The sequence below is a fragment of the Hibiscus syriacus genome, unplaced genomic scaffold (assembly GCF_006381635.1).
Source record: "Hibiscus syriacus cultivar Baekdansim isolate YM2019G1 unplaced genomic scaffold, ASM638163v2 tig00112249_pilon, whole genome shotgun sequence".
Lineage (NCBI taxonomy): Eukaryota > Viridiplantae > Streptophyta > Magnoliopsida > Malvales > Malvaceae > Hibiscus > Hibiscus syriacus.
The window spans coordinates 2,692,912-2,711,647 of record NW_024063281.1 but is presented as its reverse complement, the minus strand read 5'-3'; the positions used below and the strand labels follow the sequence as shown (position 1 = coordinate 2,711,647).

Sequence of the window (18,736 nt, the reverse complement as noted above, 5' to 3'; positions counted from 1 at the left end):
AGATATCAACTTTAGAGTTAAATTGAATATAATTCTTTTTTGAGAATACATTTTCTTGACTTTATTCATTTCATATATAAAGTTGGTTAACAAAACTTATAAAATTATTGAAATTTATAGGCAAGAGTGATTTAATTAGGTTGCTTTTGGAGAAAATTATACCAGGTGATTTCACATGTTAATTAGTATCTCCTTCTTTCAAATTAAAAAAGGTCTTAGCATCACTTTCATGGTTTGGCCTACAAGATGTGATAATAAAGATGGAGACCCTTGTGAAACAAGCTAAGCAATTGAAGAAAACTCATTGCATGTTTAATACACCAGTGGGTGCAACAACTCCTACGGCAGGGTTGAATTGAACCCATGCTTTGTTTTGCATGCAAATTGCTGAATCAAAAATACCTAACCCCCTCCAACCTCGAACCAACTCTCCTCATTAGTCTCCCCTATATAACACACACATTCTCTAACTTCTGCCATTGAAACAAAAGGCAGAAGCTTTATATCTATGGAGACTTCTAAAAATCACTGCTTTTCCATCGTCTTCCTTATCGTTTGTTCTGCAGTATTGTCCCTAGCACATCCACAAGTTCAAAGCCATAAATTTGTCGTATGTGTTGTTTTATTATTGTTTTTGTTGTTTCTATTTCTTGTGAAAGAAAAAATGACAGTTTATTATGAGTGAAACAGATTCAAGAAACACCGGTGAAGAGGCTGTGCAGGACTCAGAACAGCATCACTGTGAATGGCATGTTGCCTGGACCTACTCTGGAGGTTAGGAATGGTGACACCCTCGAAGTCCTAGTTGTCAACAAAGCCCGATACAATGCCACCATTCACTGGTATTTAACTACTACATTCTTGCATGCATGCATGGATCATGGATGCATTTTGAATTATCATAACCACTTCCGTTTTGTATACAGGCATGGTATTCGGCAAATGAGGACCGGATGGGCCGACGGACCGGAATTCGTAACTCAGTGTCCGATCAGACCAGGAGGGAGTTACACCTACAGGTTCACTATTCAAGGACAAGAAGGAACGTTGTGGTGGCATGCTCATAGCTCATGGCTTAGGGCCACTGTTTATGGAGCTCTCATAATCCTTCCCGCACAAGGCCAACCTTACCCTTTCCCTAAGCCTATGAGGGAAACCGCAATCGTGCTCGGTGAATGGTGGAATGCGGACCCCATCGATGTTGTGAGGGAAGCAACGAGGACGGGGGCGACTCCGAATGTCTCGGATGCGTATACCATCAATGGTCAACCTGGTGATCTCTACAATTGCTCCTCCCAAGATACTACGATAGTTCCTATCGACATCGGCGAAACAAACCTCCTCAGAGTGATCAATGCCGCCCTGAACCAACCCCTTTTCTTCACCGTTGCCAACCATAAACTCACGGTTGTCGGTGCTGATGCCTCCTACACTAAGCCCTTCACCACTTCGGTCATCATGTTAGGCCCCGGCCAAACCACCGATGTTCTGATCAAAGGTGACCAGCTACCAGCTCGATACTATATGGCTGCTCGAGCATACCACAGCGCACAAAACGCAGCCTTTGACAACACTACCACCACTGCCATTCTTGAATACAAATCAGCACCTTGCCCTGCCAAAAAAGGCATCAATGCACCCAAACCAATCATGCCTTCTCTACCTGCCTACAATGACACCAACACCGTCACAACGTTCAGTCAAAGTTTTCGGAGTCTCCGAAAAGCCGAAGTCCCGACCGATATCGACGAGAATCTCTTCTTCACAGTTGGTCTCGGACTCAACAGCTGCCCACCAAATTTCCCTTCGAGTCGTTGTCAAGGACCTAATGGTACTCGTTTCACTGCCAGCATGAACAATGTCTCATTCGTGTTCCCACAAACGTTCTCTCTGTTGCAAGCATACCAACAAGGCATTCCAGGAGTATTCACCACAGATTTCCCCGGAACCCCACCGTTGCAATTTGATTACACCGGAAACGTAAGCCAATCGCTATACCAACCGGTTCCAGGAACCAAGCTCTACAAACTTAAGTATGGGTCAAGTGTACAAATTGTGTTACAAGACACAAGCATCGTCACACCCGAGAACCACCCCATTCATCTCCACGGATATGATTTCTACATCATCGCGGAAGGCTTCGGAAACTTTGATCCCAAAACCGATACTTCGAAATTCAATCTCGTCGATCCACCACTCCGGAACACTGCTGCAGTGCCGGTGAATGGATGGGCAGTCATTAGATTCGTTGCTGATAATCCAGGTGTGTGGATAATGCACTGTCACTTGGATGTTCATATCACATGGGGCTTAGCCATGGCTTTCCTTGTGGAGAACGGAGTCGGCGAACTACAGACACTCCAAGCACCGCCGCCGGATTTGCCTATATGCTAGAGGATTCATCACCAGAGAAACATAACAATAATCGAAACTCTGAGTCCAATAATTTACTTGTAATCATTTATTTTCATTGTCATTTTCTTAGCAGAACAAAAATCATTGTTATTTTTCTAGAGAATGGGAACTAGTTCTAGTCATCATACTTCATTGCTCTGCAGGGACGGTGGGTTCCTGGTTAAAATTTATATATTCGATATAATTTTGGTTTAATAGTATTTTAGTTAATGTATAAATAAATATTTAAATTTTAAAAATATAAAAAATTAGTAAATATTTAATCAAGTAGGGGTCAAACAAAAGAATAATAAGACTATGTTCTCAAATTTTTGGTCCAATTACAATTTAAGCAATTGTAAGTTTAAATATTAGACTAATTAGAAGTTGTCTTTTTAGTTTTGAGTTTTGAGTTTTTTTTTTTTTAATTTAGGGTGAATATATAATATTTGTACTGTTGCGGAAGACGGCTATCGGATAGAGCAAAATCGCAACTGATAATTTGAGAAAATAAAAATGAAGATAAAAGAGACACAAAATTTACGTGGAAAACCCCTAAAAAAAAATAGGGTAAAAACCACGGGCAACGGTAGAATAATTTCACTATGAGAAAATAGGAATTACAACCTCTCTCGATCTACCAAGGAGAAAACAATGATAATTCTCTCTAGATAAAAAGGAGAAAACAACTCTCAAGAAACTCTCTAAATTCTCTCTAGTATTGGAAGAAAGCTAGAATGCTTTGGGATGGTTTTGAAGCTAAATGAGCTAGGGTATTTATAGTTGAAACTTAAGGACTAATCTTATAAATACCCTAAAGTTTAGTGACTAAAGTTTATAATTTACCCATTTAATTTTCAAACATTATTTCACCTAATTTTGACATTGTTGCACCTAATTTTGACATTGCAATATTAGGTGCCTAACTTGAACCAATTTTCCAAGCTTTGACATTTCAACAATATCCCACTTGAAGATTTGATTGGAACAATCATATCTTCACACCATTCTTTCTACCTTGTACCATCATGTTGCTTACGTCTCTGACAGGCCACAAGAGGATCGACACCAGGTAAATTTATCAGCGTTGATCGCCTTCGTCATGAAATCTGCTATGTTGTCTTTGGTATGGATCTTCTGTATATCTACCGTTCCTTCTTCCACCTTTTCACGAATGAAATGGTACTGAACTCGTATGTGCTTAGTCCTTGAATGAAATGCTGAATTCCTTGCTAGATGCAAGGCGCTTTGACTGTCACAAAACAGAGAGACATACTCTTGATTGTGCCCAAGCTCCTCCAATAGCATCTTCAACCAAATTACTTCTTTACTGGCTTATGTAGCTGCTACATATTCTGCCTCTGTTGTGGATGTAGCCACAACTGACTGCAATTTTGAAACCTAGCTTACAGCTCCACCAGCAACTTTGAACACATATCCTGTAGTAGATTTGCTTTTATCCAAATCCCCTGCATAGTCAGAATCTACATACCCATTGATTAGTAAGTTTGATCTTCCATAACATAATGCAACATTTGAGGTCTCTTTGATGTATCTCAGGATCCTCTTTACTGTATTCCAATGCTCTTTGCCTGGATTCGCCATGTACCGACTAACCACTCCCACTGCTTGTGCAATGTCTGGTCTTGTGCATATCATAGCGAACATCAAACTTCCCACTGTTGATGCATACGGTACTCGAGACATCTCCATCCTCTCTTCTTCACTGCTAGGACTCATACTGGAGGATAATTTGAAGTTAATAGGAAGAGGGGTAGAAATTGGCTTACAATCTTGCATGTTGAATCGTGACAAGATCTTCTTCAAGTAATTCTTTTTTGAAAGCCAAATCTTCCTATTACTTCTGTCTCGGTGAATTTGCATCCCTAGAATCTTGTTTGCTGATCCCAAGTCCTTCATTTCAAATTCCCTAGCCAGTTGTGCCTTCAATTCTTCAATATGATCTTTGTTGGGTCCTGCAACCAACATGTCATCCACATACAACAGCAAAATAACAAAATCGTTATCACCAGACCTCTTGAAATAAGCACAAGGGTCTGCATTAAGTCTGTTGTATCCAAGGCACATAATGAAAGAATCAAATCTCTTATACCAACACCTCGGCGCCTACTTTAGACCGTACATAGATTTGTTCAACCTGCAAACCAAGTTCTTCTTTTCTTTTTCTTCAAAACCTCAAGCTGGAGCATATAAATTTCTTCTTCAAGATTTCCATGAAGAAAAGTTGTTTTAACATCTAGCTGCTCTAGATGTAAGTTCAATGTAGCACACATTGCCAAAACTACACGAACTGTTGTCAGTCGAACCACAAGAGAAAATATTTCATTGAAATCAATACCTTCTTTTTGAGCATATCCTTTGACCACCAGTCTTGCACGATACCTTTCAACTTGATCGTCACCATTTCGCTTGATTTTGAAAACCCATTTGTTACCAATTGGCTTCCTTCCTTGTGGTAGTGGCACAAGGTCCCATGTATTATTTTTATGAAGGGCTTCGATTTCTTCTTGCATCGCCATCATCCACAGTGAAGCATCTGAGCTGTTTATTGCCTCCTGGTATGTTGATGGCTCACCGTCCTCTGTTAAAAGGCAGTATGCAATATTACCTTCTATAACATAATTTGAGTGCCAATTGGGACGTCTTCTCACACGATCTGATTGACGAGTTGTTGGAGTTTTATAACTCTCTGGTTCTTGTTCATCATGTGTTGGTTATGCTTCAGAATAATCTCCTTGTTCAACCTCCTTTTCCACATGTATCTACGTAGTCTCTGACTTTTCAGCGCTATCATCATCTTCTTTTCTTTGTAGTTTATCTTCTACAAAGATAACATCTCTGCTGATTATCACTTTGTGGGCAGTGGGATCCCACAAGCGATACCCCTTTACACCATCAGCATACCCCAAGAATTTGCATTTCCTGGATTTTGGATTCAACTTTGAAATTTCTTGGGCGTTGTACATCACGTACACAATACTTCCAAATATATGGAGGTTTGAATAATCAACTGGTTTACCAGTCCACATCTCCATTGGTGTCTTCAGCTCTATTGCAGTTGATGGAGCTCGATTCACCAAATAACAGGCGGTATTGACTGCTTCTGCCCAGAATGATTTTCCTAGGCCTGCGTCCCTCAACATTGCTCTTGTTCTTTGTAACAAGGTTCTGTTCATCTGCTCTGCCACTCCATTTTGTTGAGGAGTGTTTGCCACTGTGAATTGTCTTTTGATGCCTTTTTTCCTGCAAAAGTCATCAAATTCTTCGCTTGTGTATTCTCCTCCATTATCTGTTCTGAAACACTTGATCTTATTTCCAGAATCAAGTTCCACCCGCGCTTTGAAGTTTTTGAAAGTTGAAAACACGTCTGACTTCTTCTTAATAGGGTGCACCCAACATCTCCTGGAGTACTCATCAATAAATGAGACAAAGTATTTTGCTCCACCTAGGGACGTTACTGGTGCTTGCCATACGTCAGAGTAAACCAATTCTAGAACACTTTTGCCTCTAGAATTTGATGTGTTGAATTTCAACCGGTGCTGCTTACTTGTTATGCAATGCTCACACAAAGAAAGTGATACCTTTGTTAAGCCTGGAAGTAGCTTTTGCTCCACAAGGACTTTCATTCCTTGTTATGACATGTGTCCAAGTTTCTAATGCCATAGCATTGCCGAATCTGAACTATATGAGGCAACAGAGGCTTCTGCTTCTAGTAAAGTCTCTCCCTTCAGTATGTACAAGTTTGCTGCTATCTTTTCGCCTTTTAGCACCACAAGCGCTCCACGGAACACCTTCATGATTCCTTTCCGTGTTTCAATCTTGCTAGCATTATTATCCAATAATCCGTAGGATAATAAATTTTTCTTCAGACCTTTCACGTGCCGCACATCTCGAACAACTTTAATTATTCCATCATACATCTTCAATTTGATGGTTCCCACGCCAACGATCTGTAAGGCATGATCATTGCAACTATACACAGATCCTCCTGAGACAGGTTCATAATGATGGAACCATTCTCTTCTTGAGGTCATGTGATATGTTGCTCCCGAATCAATGAGCCATATATCTGCAAATCGTTTTCTTCCTTCCACGGTGGTTGACGCTTCACAGCATAGAGCATCTCCATCATCTGAAGTGTTTGCGGTATTGCCTTGTGGATTGGAGTTTTTATTTAGACTCCAATAATCCTTCTTCAAGTGACCCTTCTTTCCACATTTGTAACACTTTAAATTCTTCTTGCTTCTCGACTTCGATCTACCATGTTTGTGACTGCTGCTTTGGCCACGTTCTGTTGATCTCCCTCTCATCGTTGTCATTGTTGTCAACGCTTCTGCTTGTTGCAGATTTACTTGTCTATCTTCCTTGTTCTTGTGCCGATTTTCTTCTTGTAGAACAGCAGCTGCAACGTCATCGAAGACTAGACTGGTGACATTACTGTTTGTCAAGTTGATGATGAGTTGATCATATGAATCCGGTAGACTTTGAAGTAGAAGTTCAGCACGTTCTTGTTCTCCTATTTTACAGCTTAAGGATGTAAGCTGAGAAAAATAAAGTGTTCAGTGTATTTAAGTGCTCCGTCACTGAAGTAGATTCTGGCATACGGAGAGTGTACAATTTTCTCTTAAGGAAAATTTTATTGTGCAGCGATGTGCCTCGTACAGTTTGGTGAGATGATCCCATATCTCCTTAGCTGTCTTCTTCTCCTCGATACTTGACAATACTTCATCTGCTAATGCTAGATGAAAGTTTGCCATAGCATTTCCGTCCATTTCGATCCATTTGTTGTCGTCTGTGAAATCTACTGGCCTTTCGCTGATAGCTGCTAGACAACCGTCTTTCCTCAGGATGGCCTTCATCTTCAATTTCCACAATGAGAAATTTCTCCCATTGAACTTTTCAATATCAAATTTTGTTGCCATTGCTCCGTTTACGGATAGCTCCCACTATTTCACTATCGTGAATAGTTCTCTGGAACATTCAAAGAATGGGTAATAACTTCTTACTTTCTTATGTTGGAGGGTCCACCTTTTGGTGGCAACCACAAAGACAATAAGCAGATATTACACACTCTAATCTAGCTCTGATACCAATTGTTGCGGAAGACGGCTATCGTATAGAGCAAAATTGCAACTGATAATTTGAGAAAATAAAATTGAAGATAAAAGAGACACAAAATTTATGTGGAAAACCCCTAAAAAAATAGGGTAAAAACCACGGGCAACGGTAGAAGAATTTCACTATGAGAAAATAGGAATTACAACCTCTCTCTCAATCTACCAAGGAGAAAACAATGATAATTCTCTCTAGATAAAAAGGAGAAAACAACTCTCAAGAAACTCTCTAAATTCTCTCTAGTATTGGAAGAAAGCTAGAATGCTTTGGGATGGTTTTGAAGCTAAATGAGCTAGGGTATTTATAGTTGAAACTTAAGGACTAATCTTATAAATACCCTAAAGTTTAGTAACTAAAGTTTATAATTTACCCATTTAATTTTCAAACATTATTGCACCTAATTTTGACATTGTTGCACCTAATTTTGACATTGCAATATTAGGTGCCTAACTTGAACCAATTTTCCAAGCTTTGACATTTCAACATGTACAAAGACTTTCAACTATTTAACAATGAACGCCAATCCCTTAATTACTAAGGTCGTTTGGTTCATGTTGAATTTCGATTTTAAATACTTAAAAAAATCTTTATATTTTTTTAAATAGTTTAATATTCAACCCCTGTTTTCATTATTTCATTGGAAATCGATAGCCTAGAAACATCTCGAGTTCTTGATCAGAAGCGAGGTGCAGGGGTTTCTTTCACGCTTTATGATCGGATTGCTGCTCTATTGGAGAGAGATTGTATCGAGGAAATTCGTCATATAGGAAGAGATGCGAACCAGGCAGTTGATAAGCTGGCGAAGATGGTTGACGTTGGTGGTGTTGAAGCACATGAGTTTCACGACCCCCCTGCATGTATTCTGCCGATTCTTCAGTTGGACTCCTCTGGGGTCGATGCAGCTGCTGTTTGATGTTTTTTAACCCCTTTGTTAAAAAAATTCAAGGATTAGTCAATTTGGGTATAACAACTTTGCATTAAAATTAAGGATAAAATATACATATGGTCTCTCGATTATATGATATTGTTTTATTAAGTTCCTTAACTATTAAAAATTATAAAATAATCTTCTAACTATGGAATGTTACTTTATTTAGTCCATCAACTGTTAAAAGTTACAAAAATAATTACTAAACTATTCATTATGTTTCAGACTCGTCATTTTCTGTTAAAAAATTGGTGATTGTTTAAGCTGGACGTTAACATGATGACTGAGATATGATAGTCATTTGAGATTCTGGGGGTCAGATTTTATCATATCACAGTCAGTAGGTTAACGTTTATCTAAGAATACCTTCAATTTTTTAACAGAAAATGGTGAGTTTGGAACATAATGAATAATCAAGTGATCATTTTGTAACTTTTAATAGTCAAGGGACTCAACAAAGCAACACTCTATAGTCAAAGGACTATTTTGTAACTTTTAATAGTCGATAGACTTAATAAAGCAACACCCTATAATCAGGGGACCATTTGTACATATAACCCTAAAATTCAATACAATGTATTTATCGACTCTCACTTGATTTAACAGAACGAGACGTTAAATCTTTTAAACAAAATCAATAATTTAAATCTTGATGAAGAGTGTCACCCAATAATAAATTTTTTATAATATCTTATTCGAATCAATCAACTAATAAATCAGGTATTAATAATTAAACCAAATAAAAAAGAGTTTTAAATTACTCAGTTTACAAGAGAGAGACTAGTTTGCTCAAAAACCAATAGTATAAACAAAATGAACAGTTTCTTTATATTTACATATCAAGTTAAATAATCAAATCAAACTTCAACATGATTTTAGGCATGTTTATTGAATAAATCAAATACAAAAAAAACTTTTTCCATTTATTTATGCTCATAAACAATATCAATAGTTTAAATATTAAATAAGAAGATAGTTTTTATAATAATTTTTTGTAATATCCGATCTAAATTAATTAATTAATAAATCGAATACTAATAATTAAATCAAATAAAAGAAGGTTTTAAATTGCTCATTTTTACGAGAGAGACTAGTTTGCTCAAAATCCAATAGTTTAGGGCCCTACCATCTAATTTATCCAAAGATAAAATATAATGTATCTCCTACTAAACAAGAAATTTAACTACACCGGTGGGATCCCCGTTGGCTTGCACCACCTTGATGTTGTTGTAACACTAGCCCCAAGTTCCGGATACTGTGTCCAACCCAACATTGCTTGTAGTTCCGGTATGGTATGTCGTTTTCCCACAACGACAAGGTCATAGGTATTTGATAAAGACCAAAATGCTTTCATCACATCCTCAATGTCATGTGCAACCACCTCAAGACAAGTGACACGACCATTGTCGACGTTCATAGCCTTGAAGTCTCCAAAAAGGGTGTTGTCCCCCTCTCTGTCTATTTGAGCCTCCAACCTATTTTGTTTGCTATCATGATAATCTTCAACACCGTGATTCTAACGTTTGGCTGTCGTGAAGCGAGAGTCGCCAAAGGCAATGCCTCGTGGTCATCGATCCCGCCGATGAAGATCACGGCCATGTTGTAAGATAAGGTAGTTAAACTAATAGGGCTTCTTAGCCCTCAGTCGACCAGTAGCCCCACCGTGCACTTCGTAACAGCTTGGATGTTGGTATTGAAAATCCGCAAGCCACCGTCGGTGTCGTGTCCTTGTTGGGCATTGAAAAACGGCACTATAATAAGAGGCGCATGTATCGTCTCGCTCAGCCGGTAAATGGGTTGATGCATGTACTTATAGGGCGACATCATTCGAAAGGGCTGAATTTGGACCAGACCCTGCGAATGATCGGCATAGTTGAGGAAAGCTCGAACGATGTTATTGGAGCCACTCGGCTGGTTGAACTTCCTCAATTGGTTCTTGTAAGGAGCTAAGGTCGGAACAATATGGCTAGGGACGGCGATAAGGTGGATGACATAGGCGCAGATGGGAGTGACACGTTCTGGGTGCATCGCTGCGAGAAGGCTAATGATGCTGGGGACATTGTCTTCCTCTTGAATGCATGTAATGACTCGTAATTCTCCGACGATGGAAGTCACCCCAGGGACCTATTGGTTAGTCTAACGGCGGCGGGCAAATCTAAATTTTCCAGCATGGGCTTGTATATAAGCTCTAGCATGGGGGTTATAATGGCATTTAGAGCAAAGACGCCGATCACACTTGAGGAAAAAGTATGATCATCTATGAGCTGTACAACACCAGACTGATTGATTGATACGAAATTTTGAGATTTAGAAATCAATTTAAACTATAAAAAGAAAATATGACCTGTAGATGTTTCCATCGAAGGAATTGAACTACTACAACAATACCCTTTAAACTCAAAATAAGGCCAAGGAAGATGGCATCAGTTGTTCCTATGTTCATTGAGGAGGAAACCAAGAGACATGTAACCATCCTTCGTAAGCACCGCACAATAGTGATTACTTACTGTTAGAATCAATCCATAAATAAATATAAAATTAATATGATCTAATCATGTTAAATCATCAAGAATAAAATATTAAACGCGGAAGCATACATGAATTAATTAATAGGTTGAAATATTTGAATCTTTCTTTGGTTGTGATCTTCCAAGAAGATAAAATTCTCTTAAGTATAAACTCTCTTATGGGATAAGAGTAAATACGAGAGTGTCTATTTCTTGCGGACCATAACTCTTTTATATAGCTGATTTAAGAATTAATTATTGTGTATACTTATAACTCTAACTCTCATCAAGTTATAAATACAACTTTAATAGTATCTATAATTTTATTTTCATGATACTTTTACTACTCTATGACTTATAAAATAATTGATCACTTAATTTATGTCATATTTTATGATAACAATATACATTATAAATATGTGCCCATAATTATAAAACCAAAGGTAGTGTGATTGAGGGGGTTGGGGTTGGAGCTGGCCCTGCTGTTAATTGATGTTGGTTTGCTTTTGGAATGTAAGAGGGATTAATAACCCTCTTAAGCAACATAAGGTTCTGAGCAGATTAATTAACCTGGGAGCTGATGTTGTGTGTCTTTTAGAAACTAGAATTAGAAGAATCAATGCTGATAAGTTCTATTCTGCTTTTTTTGATGAATGGAATATGATAGATAACTATGCTTATTCTGAGGGTGGTAGAATATGGGTTATGTGGAGGAAACAATGGTCATTCTCTACCTTGAGGGCTAATGACCAGTCTTTAACTATTGTTGGAGTTGTTAATGGCCACAGGACTTTGATCACTGTTGTTTATGGCAGTAACAGCAGGGTTGCCAGGAGAGGGCTTTGGGATCATCTAAAGGATTTGGATAGTGAGGTTGGTTCCTCTCCATGGGTGGTTGGAGGGGATTTTAATGTTACCCTTCGAGCTGATGAGAGCTCTGATTTTGAGATTCTGGGTGTTCATAATTCCCCTGATATGGAGGATTTTCAAGGTTGTTTGGAGGACCTGGACCTCTTGTATCACCCATTCTTAGGCCCTTCTTTCACCTGGTCTAATAGGCAGGATGATGGTTTCTTAGCTCGTAAACAGGACAGAATTTTGGTCAACCATCCTTGGCTGTCTGTTTACCCTGATTCGTTTGTAGAATTTAAGGCACACGGTGTTTCTGATCATTGCCCTGGTGTGATTTGGACTCAGAGGGGTGCCTTGGCTAGAAGGCCTAAACCTTTCAAATTTTTCAACTGCTGATCCTCAAATGCTGATTTTTTGGGTATTGTCAAAGAGTCTTGGACAGTGCAGTGTGATGGGAACCCTATGCAAAGGCTATTCCTAAAACTGAAAAGACTAAAGCCCAAATTGAAGAATCTCAACAAGGAGCAGTTTTCTGATTTTTCAAACAGGGTACTTAGTAAAAGGGCTAACTTGGAAAGAATTCAATTGATCAACCTAAGTCATACTGATCATAGGAACATTGAGGAGGAGAGGAGGATCCATGCTGAATTGGTTGATTTGGAGGTTGCAGAATTTGAATTCTATAGACAGAGGGCTAAGGTGCATTGGTTGAAAGAAGGTGACCTCAACACTAAGTTTTTTCATCAAAGAGTTGAATCAAATAAAAAGAAAAATACTATCAAGGTTTTAGTAACTCAAAATGGACAGTTCCTGGACTCTTTTGATGACATGGATGATGAGTTGGTGAGTTTCTTCACTAATCTCATTGGTACTGCAGATCCAATGGTTAAAAGCCCCCCTATGGAGTGTCTGAAGGAGTTGCTTAACTTCTCTTTGCCTGATGGTGCTGAAGCTATGCTTACTAAGGAGGTGGAGGACAAGGAAATTAAGGAAGCCTTATTCAGACAATGCAATGGTAAAAGCCCGGGCCTTGATGGGTACTCTTCTTGGTTTTTCAAGGCTGCCTGGGATGTGGTGGGTTGTGACTTCTTAGCTGCAATAAGGTTCTTCTTTCTTTCCTCTTCCTTACTGCCTGCATTTAATGCAACAACTATAGTCTTAGTCCCTAAGGCCCTGAATGCTTGTATGGCCAAGGAGTTCAGGCCCATTTCTTGTTGCACTGTAGTGTACAAAACCATCACTAGAATCATCACTACTAGATTGTCTCTTATTTTTCCTTGTATGATCTCTCCTAGTCAGACTACTTTTGTAAAGGGTAGGAACATTGTTGATAATACCTTACTAGCTCAGGAAATAGTCAAAGGTTATTCTAGGAAGAGTCTTTCTCCTAGATGTGCCATTAAGATTGACTTGCAAAAGGCATTTGACTCTGTGGATTGAAATTTTCTAATGGTTGTGCTTGAGGCTATTGGTTTGCCTTTGAGATTCTGTTGTTGGATAAGGGCTTGTGTTACTTCATCTCAATTTTCAGTTTCCTTGAATGGTAGTCTTGTGGGCTTCTTTAAGGGGGCTAGGGGGTTAGGCAGGGAGACCCACTATCCCCTTATCTCTTTGTCATGGTTATGAATGTTCTCTCTTATTTGTTGGATGCTTCTGTAAAAAAGGGAATTTTTAGATATCACCCTAAATGTAAGAGGGTTTCTCTTACACATCTGTTTTTTGTTGATGATCTTTTGGTGTTCTACCATGGCTCTTTGGACTCTGTGTTGGGGGTTTTAAGTACTCTAGAGGCTTTCTATGATCTATCTGGTCTTAGGCTTAATGCCCAGAAAACTGAGCTCTTTGCTTGTGGCTTAACTGACCCTGTTCTCCAGCTAATTCAATCTGGTAATGGATTTAAAGTTGGGATGCTTCCTGTTAAGTATCTTGGGGTACCTCTAGTCACTAGAAAGCTTTCTTGTAAGGACTGCTCTGCTCTATTGACTAAGATTAAAGAGAAACTTGGCAAATGGTCTGATAGGAAACTGAGCTATGGGGGCAGGCTTCAGCTCATCAAATCTGTCCTATTTAGTGTCTTTAGCTACTGGAGTAGGTAGCTCATTTTGCCTAAAAGGGTCATAAGAGATGTGGAAAGATTGTGCATGAGATTCTTTTGGAAAGGCAGTGATTCCTCAGCTAGAGGTGCCCGGGTCAGCTAGAACCAGATTTGCTCCCTGAAATCTGAGGGAGGCTTGGGGTTGAGAAGTCTGACTGACTGGAGTAAAGCTTGTTGCCTCCTACTTATCAAAAAAATATTGGTAGGTGATGGTTCTCTCTGGATTGCTTGGTTATATGCCTACTGTTTCAGAACTGTTGATTTCTGGAATGTTGAATACAAGGCTCACTTTAGCTGGATCATAGCTAGGTTGCTTAAGATGAGGAATGAAGCTGCGAGTTTATTCTGCTCCAACAGTAATTGGGATCAAATCAAAGCCAGCTGGATATGGGATAGGATTCGAAGTAGGGGTGAAAAGGTTTGCTAGCATCGCCTTGTATGGTTCCCTGGCCATGTTCCAAAATTTTCTGTGACTACATGGATGGCAATCTTGGATAGATTGCCTACAAATGGCGGATTAGCTAGATTTGGTATAGCTTCAGATGGTGTTTGTGGTCTGTGTAGTTTTGGTCTGGAAACTCGTAATCATATATTCTCTGAGTGTACCTTTGCAAATGAAACTTGGTGTGCTATCTTGCTTCTGTGTGGCCTTAACCAGGCGTCTCTTGGATGGAATGATCTTCTGCAATGGTTGCTGCTGAATCTTAAAGGCAAATCCTTGCTGGTGCATATTCTCAAGTTGGCCTGGACTGGTTTTATCTACTGCATTTGGGAGGAGCGGAATCGTAGGCAGTTTCGAGGGGTGCATCGCTCGGTTGATACTGTTGTTAGTTGTGTTAAAGAATCTGTGAGAATTAAATTGTATAGGAGCCCCATGAATAGAATTGATAATGTAAATAGGCAATTGTGTATAGATTGGGGTCTGATATAGTGGCTTGTTTTGTTTGTAGCAGCTTGGCTGCATTCTTTTGGATAAATGCAATTCTACTTATCCAAAAAAAAATATGTGCCCATAATTATAGATTTTAATCCAACAACTATTCCAAACACCAAAAGCTCCCTCCAATCCTCTACGTTGTCAAATCCGTGAAATATCCGATCCGAACGAAGAACAACGGCATGAAAAACTCAAAGAGAATCGATTCGCATTTGCGTACGATCGTGTCACCGAGAGGCGGTCCGTCTGGTATTACCAATTCCATGATAATAGCTGCAGGAACGAAAGCCTATAGCATCAGTGAGGACTCCCATTGTAAATGTCACGAGTATTACTGCTACAACACATGATTCCTTCACTGCTTTCCCCTAAGGTGTACTCTTGATGATTCGACGTAATATCGGTCTTCTAACGAAGGTTGAGAACGCCGTCAACGAAATTAATCGAAAAGAATGCCTCGTTAAAAACCTTCTTAAACTTAGATTGATGAAAATAGTACATTCAACCAGTAGGCTAAAACGGAACCACAAGATACAACGAAGGATGACATTCAGACCAAAGTGCACCCAGGTAGAAGCCACATAACAGCAAACGAACACCTACCGATACCAACTATAGCAACTGCAATTACCCTTTGACACTGAAACATCCAAATTTAAGCAGACCTGCAGATGCGTAGGTCATCGAACCAAACAAATAAGGGGTCTGCTGGCCAACAAAACTCCTCAGAAGCACACTTGAAACACGAACAGCAACATCTATTCCCGCCAAGTAAAACAGAACCGACTGAAGTAATTCTTGCTTTGCTAATTGCTCCGCAACCCACCTCCCTCTCTTGGCACAATCACGAACAACACCAACATGGACATTTCTTAGTTGAAATTCAAAAGGTGAAGCCACGCCTGACAGAACACAACACTAAGGACATTTGCAACTGAACTAACTCCTTCAATAAAACAACGCTTTGAACATCCGAAAGAGTTGACACCAATGCCAAAATACAGATTGCAACGGCTAAACCCATCAAAACCTTTTCACCCACACGAACAAAGCAAAGTGAAATACCCCAAGAAATCATTCTAATCCACTAATACATAAAAGCAGACCCAAAGATTAATTCCAAGTAAACTTAGCAAACTCAACCGAAACCTAAACCAGCCACAAACCAGACCCAGAAAACCATAGTAATAAGACAGCGAACAAAAATGCAAATTCTGTAGAACCGATCTCCCCACATCCTTGCCAAAACACAACGCAAGTAAGAATTTCTTTATTGTCCCGCTAAAACAAATGAATCACCATGGCATTAAGTTTCCTTGAGAACCCTAGCCATTTCACTTTCACCAACACAAGGCTACTGCCAATGAAATATTCAAATGCTTGAAATTGCTCAAAAACTCATATCAAAACCAAGACCCCCATATGCTCCACAGTGCAGCAGAACACAAAGCTAATCAAGCACTTTGCAGTATGGAAGACTAACAAAAGGAGAGACAAAATTGAAACAGCTCCTCGGAAAAACAATTCGATCCACAAAGCAGTTTGTTTGGCAACACACTAGAACCATAAAAACATACAATTGAGATCTTCAAATATGGTTTGAGCCACTTTCCTTTGACATAGAAAAAATCTCTTAATGGAAATTGAGACATCCACCACGAAATTTTCTTTGTTCCAAACCCCCAGCAGAACCCACTGCGATTGAAACTCTGAAATCAAAGTTATCAACGACCCAGACCTTTCGTTTATCCTTCTCCTCAAACACTTCCTTTTACGAATCTTAAAGAGGCACCATCTCCGACACCCCCCCCGGTTAATAATCCATGACGAAATTCTCAAATCCTTCCTCAGCCTCCACGCTGCAAAAGTGTGTCTATTGTTCTCCTTTAAAAAGCCAACGACTCTTCATCCGAAACTTCCAACAAAGCTAACTCTCGCACCACTTCCTCTTCTGGGCCTAGAAATTGTATTCCCAAACATTTGCCTAATTCCAGCGTTTTTTTTTGCTTCCCTTAACAATATCGACCTTCTGGCTAGATTATCAGAGTCTGATATAGACCTTCTAATTCGGAAATTTCCTCCTCAATGCTTGAATCTTCTTCTTTCAACTTGCACGGGCCCGTTTCTTTCTTCCCCCATTATCACAAATATGCTGGTTATGACCTGATGGAGCATCGTGATGGACGACGACATTTGTCCCAATTCCGAACACAAGAGGTTGAGTTCATCCAGCGCATGAGTAAAGACCACGAAATAACTCACCGCCATAACCAGGCTGAATTGGAAAGTAAAGGCGTTGCCGCCTCTCATTCCGGGGAGGAAATTCTGTAGCCATAAAGTTACAGAAAGAGTGAATACACACTTGGAATGATGAAGTTACACAGACCCAGTTTCCATGTGTTCTTGTCTGCTTTGGTTAACATTGAGCCATCCGTTTTGATACATAAGATGAAGATGAATAAGTTAACCGCCATGTTCGACATAGTGCCCAGCACCGCCATTTCTTTCGGTGCAAACATTTTTTCCATTTATGTTTTGTCTTGTCCGAGAACCGAAGGTTCTAGGATAATTCCAGCCTGCAAAACAAAGCAATCCATCACGCCATGCTTATGTCAAGGATAAAGCAGATAAACATAATTAACATAAAAAGGAAAAAAAAAACTACAACTTACCAAGATATTAAAGACAAGCTTAGGCTGTCTTAATGGCCTTAGAACAAAGTAGAGGGTATGCGAGATGACGACAGACAAGACGAGTTGAAGTATGAAGGCAGGAACGACGTAGTCCAAAGGGTGGTTTTTCCAAAACATGAAATTGTAATGCAGGTTCTTGTTCAATAAAACACAAACTATTGGGGGCCTCACCAGCATTGCATTTGGATTTCTAGCTAAATCCATTTCTTGGGTGGAAACCGATGGCTTTCACGGTGGGGGCAATTCGAGGGTTTTCAGCTGCATCCAGTCCGATTTCCGACAGGTTTCACCTAGATATCCATCAAGACGAAGAAAGTAAAAAGATGGTTATCTTGTAATTCGTTGATTTACCTGGAGGTTTAAGCAGTTTCAATTATGTTACCCTGTAATGATTTCGCTTCGATTAGTTTCTCCTTTTTTTGTGTTTCTAAAAGCAAAAAACCAAAACACCAACTAATTAAGAAAATAATCAGTTGTGTCAAATAACACAATCCAACAAATATTCTATTCTTTTTACCTTTCTGTTGTATCATTTTAAAAGTAAAAAATGGATAGAGTATGAGTATTTATTATAAATAGAATATTTAATGGTTATAGTCAAAAGGCTAAATTCAAAAAGTCCTTGAACTTTATCACTTTACCACCAAAAGTCCTCATACCTTTTTTATACATCAATAAACCCTAATCTTTAAATTTGATTTCTTTCTTCCCCACTAAGCAATTTAACCCTAAAAGTATATTTGGTTTGGGTAATTAATTATCCTCCGATAATGTAACATACGAATAAATATTTGGGTAAAGTGCACATTTAGTACCTAAACTATCAGTTTTGGTCCGTTTTAATATATAAATTTTCAATATTTTCAAAACCATACCTAATGTTTAGTTTTCATTTTATTTTAGTACCCCACCGTCAAAGTATCTAAACTATCAATTTTGATCCGTTTTAATACCTAAACTTTCAATCTTTTCAAAACTTAACGTTAAATTTTGAACGGGGGTTCTAAAATGAAACAAAAATTAAATTTTTTTAACGGCATAGCACTAAAATAAAACAATAACTAAACTTCAAATATGATTTTGAAAAAATTAAAAATTTAGATATTAAAACGGACCAAAACTGATAGTTTAAGTACTAAACGTGTAATTTATCCTATTATTTTTTGACTAAATAAAATTATATTATTTGATTTA

The 18,736-nt window shown here is 38.8% G+C and overlaps 3 protein-coding genes across 3 annotated transcripts; 2 read left to right on the top strand and 1 right to left on the bottom strand.

Annotated features, from left to right (window-relative positions):
• The first annotated feature begins 498 nt into the window (after positions 1-498).
• LOC120176530 (laccase-12-like) lies at positions 499-2,542 on the top strand. The gene is made up of 3 exons (XM_039182953.1): positions 499-610; positions 691-842; positions 927-2,542. The coding sequence occupies exons 1-3, from the start codon at positions 509-511 to the stop codon at positions 2,392-2,394; spliced, it is 1,722 nt and encodes a 573-aa protein (XP_039038884.1). The 5' UTR covers positions 499-508; the 3' UTR covers positions 2,395-2,542.
• A 7,878-nt stretch (positions 2,543-10,420) lies between these two features.
• On the top strand, positions 10,421-13,257 carry LOC120176645. Its single transcript, XM_039183037.1, has 3 exons — positions 10,421-10,538; positions 11,486-12,145; positions 12,248-13,257. The coding sequence occupies exons 1-3, from the start codon at positions 10,421-10,423 to the stop codon at positions 13,255-13,257; spliced, it is 1,788 nt and encodes a 595-aa protein (XP_039038968.1).
• Positions 13,258-14,982: 1,725 nt separating this feature from the next.
• LOC120176644 (cation/H(+) antiporter 18-like) lies at positions 14,983-17,746 on the bottom strand. Its single transcript, XM_039183035.1, has 7 exons — positions 17,522-17,746; positions 17,402-17,425; positions 17,013-17,174; positions 16,260-16,406; positions 15,852-15,936; positions 15,515-15,751; positions 14,983-15,122 (listed from the first exon to the last, which is right to left on the bottom strand). The coding sequence occupies exons 1-7, from the start codon at positions 17,744-17,746 to the stop codon at positions 14,983-14,985; spliced, it is 1,020 nt and encodes a 339-aa protein (XP_039038966.1).
• Positions 17,747-18,736: the final 990 nt, after the last annotated feature.

Excerpts from the sequence above, each read along its gene's own strand:
- LOC120176644 (XM_039183035.1), bottom strand. The coding sequence starts at position 17,746 with ATGGATTTAGCTAGAAATCCAAATGCAATGCTGGTGAGGCCCCCAATA. Across the intron at positions 17,175-17,401 it reads GAATTATCCTAGAACCTTCG|AATTTCCTCCCCGGAATGAG; the intron begins GTTCTCGGACAA and ends TTATGGCTACAG. Across the intron at positions 15,123-15,514 it reads GATGACCTACGCATCTGCAG|CTATTATCATGGAATTGGTA; the intron begins GTCTGCTTAAAT and ends TCGTTCCTGCAG.
- LOC120176645 (XM_039183037.1), top strand. The coding sequence starts at position 10,421 with ATGGCTAGGGACGGCGATAAGGTGGATGACATAGGCGCAGATGGGAGT. Across the intron at positions 10,539-11,485 it reads TGTCTTCCTCTTGAATGCAT|GGATTAATAACCCTCTTAAG; the intron begins GTAATGACTCGT and ends GGAATGTAAGAG. Across the intron at positions 12,146-12,247 it reads TGTTTCTGATCATTGCCCTG|AGTCTTGGACAGTGCAGTGT; the intron begins GTGTGATTTGGA and ends GTATTGTCAAAG.
- LOC120176530 (XM_039182953.1), top strand. The coding sequence starts at position 509 with ATGGAGACTTCTAAAAATCACTGCTTTTCCATCGTCTTCCTTATCGTT. Across the intron at positions 611-690 it reads TTCAAAGCCATAAATTTGTC|ATTCAAGAAACACCGGTGAA; the intron begins GTATGTGTTGTT and ends TGAGTGAAACAG. Across the intron at positions 843-926 it reads TACAATGCCACCATTCACTG|GCATGGTATTCGGCAAATGA; the intron begins GTATTTAACTAC and ends TTTTGTATACAG.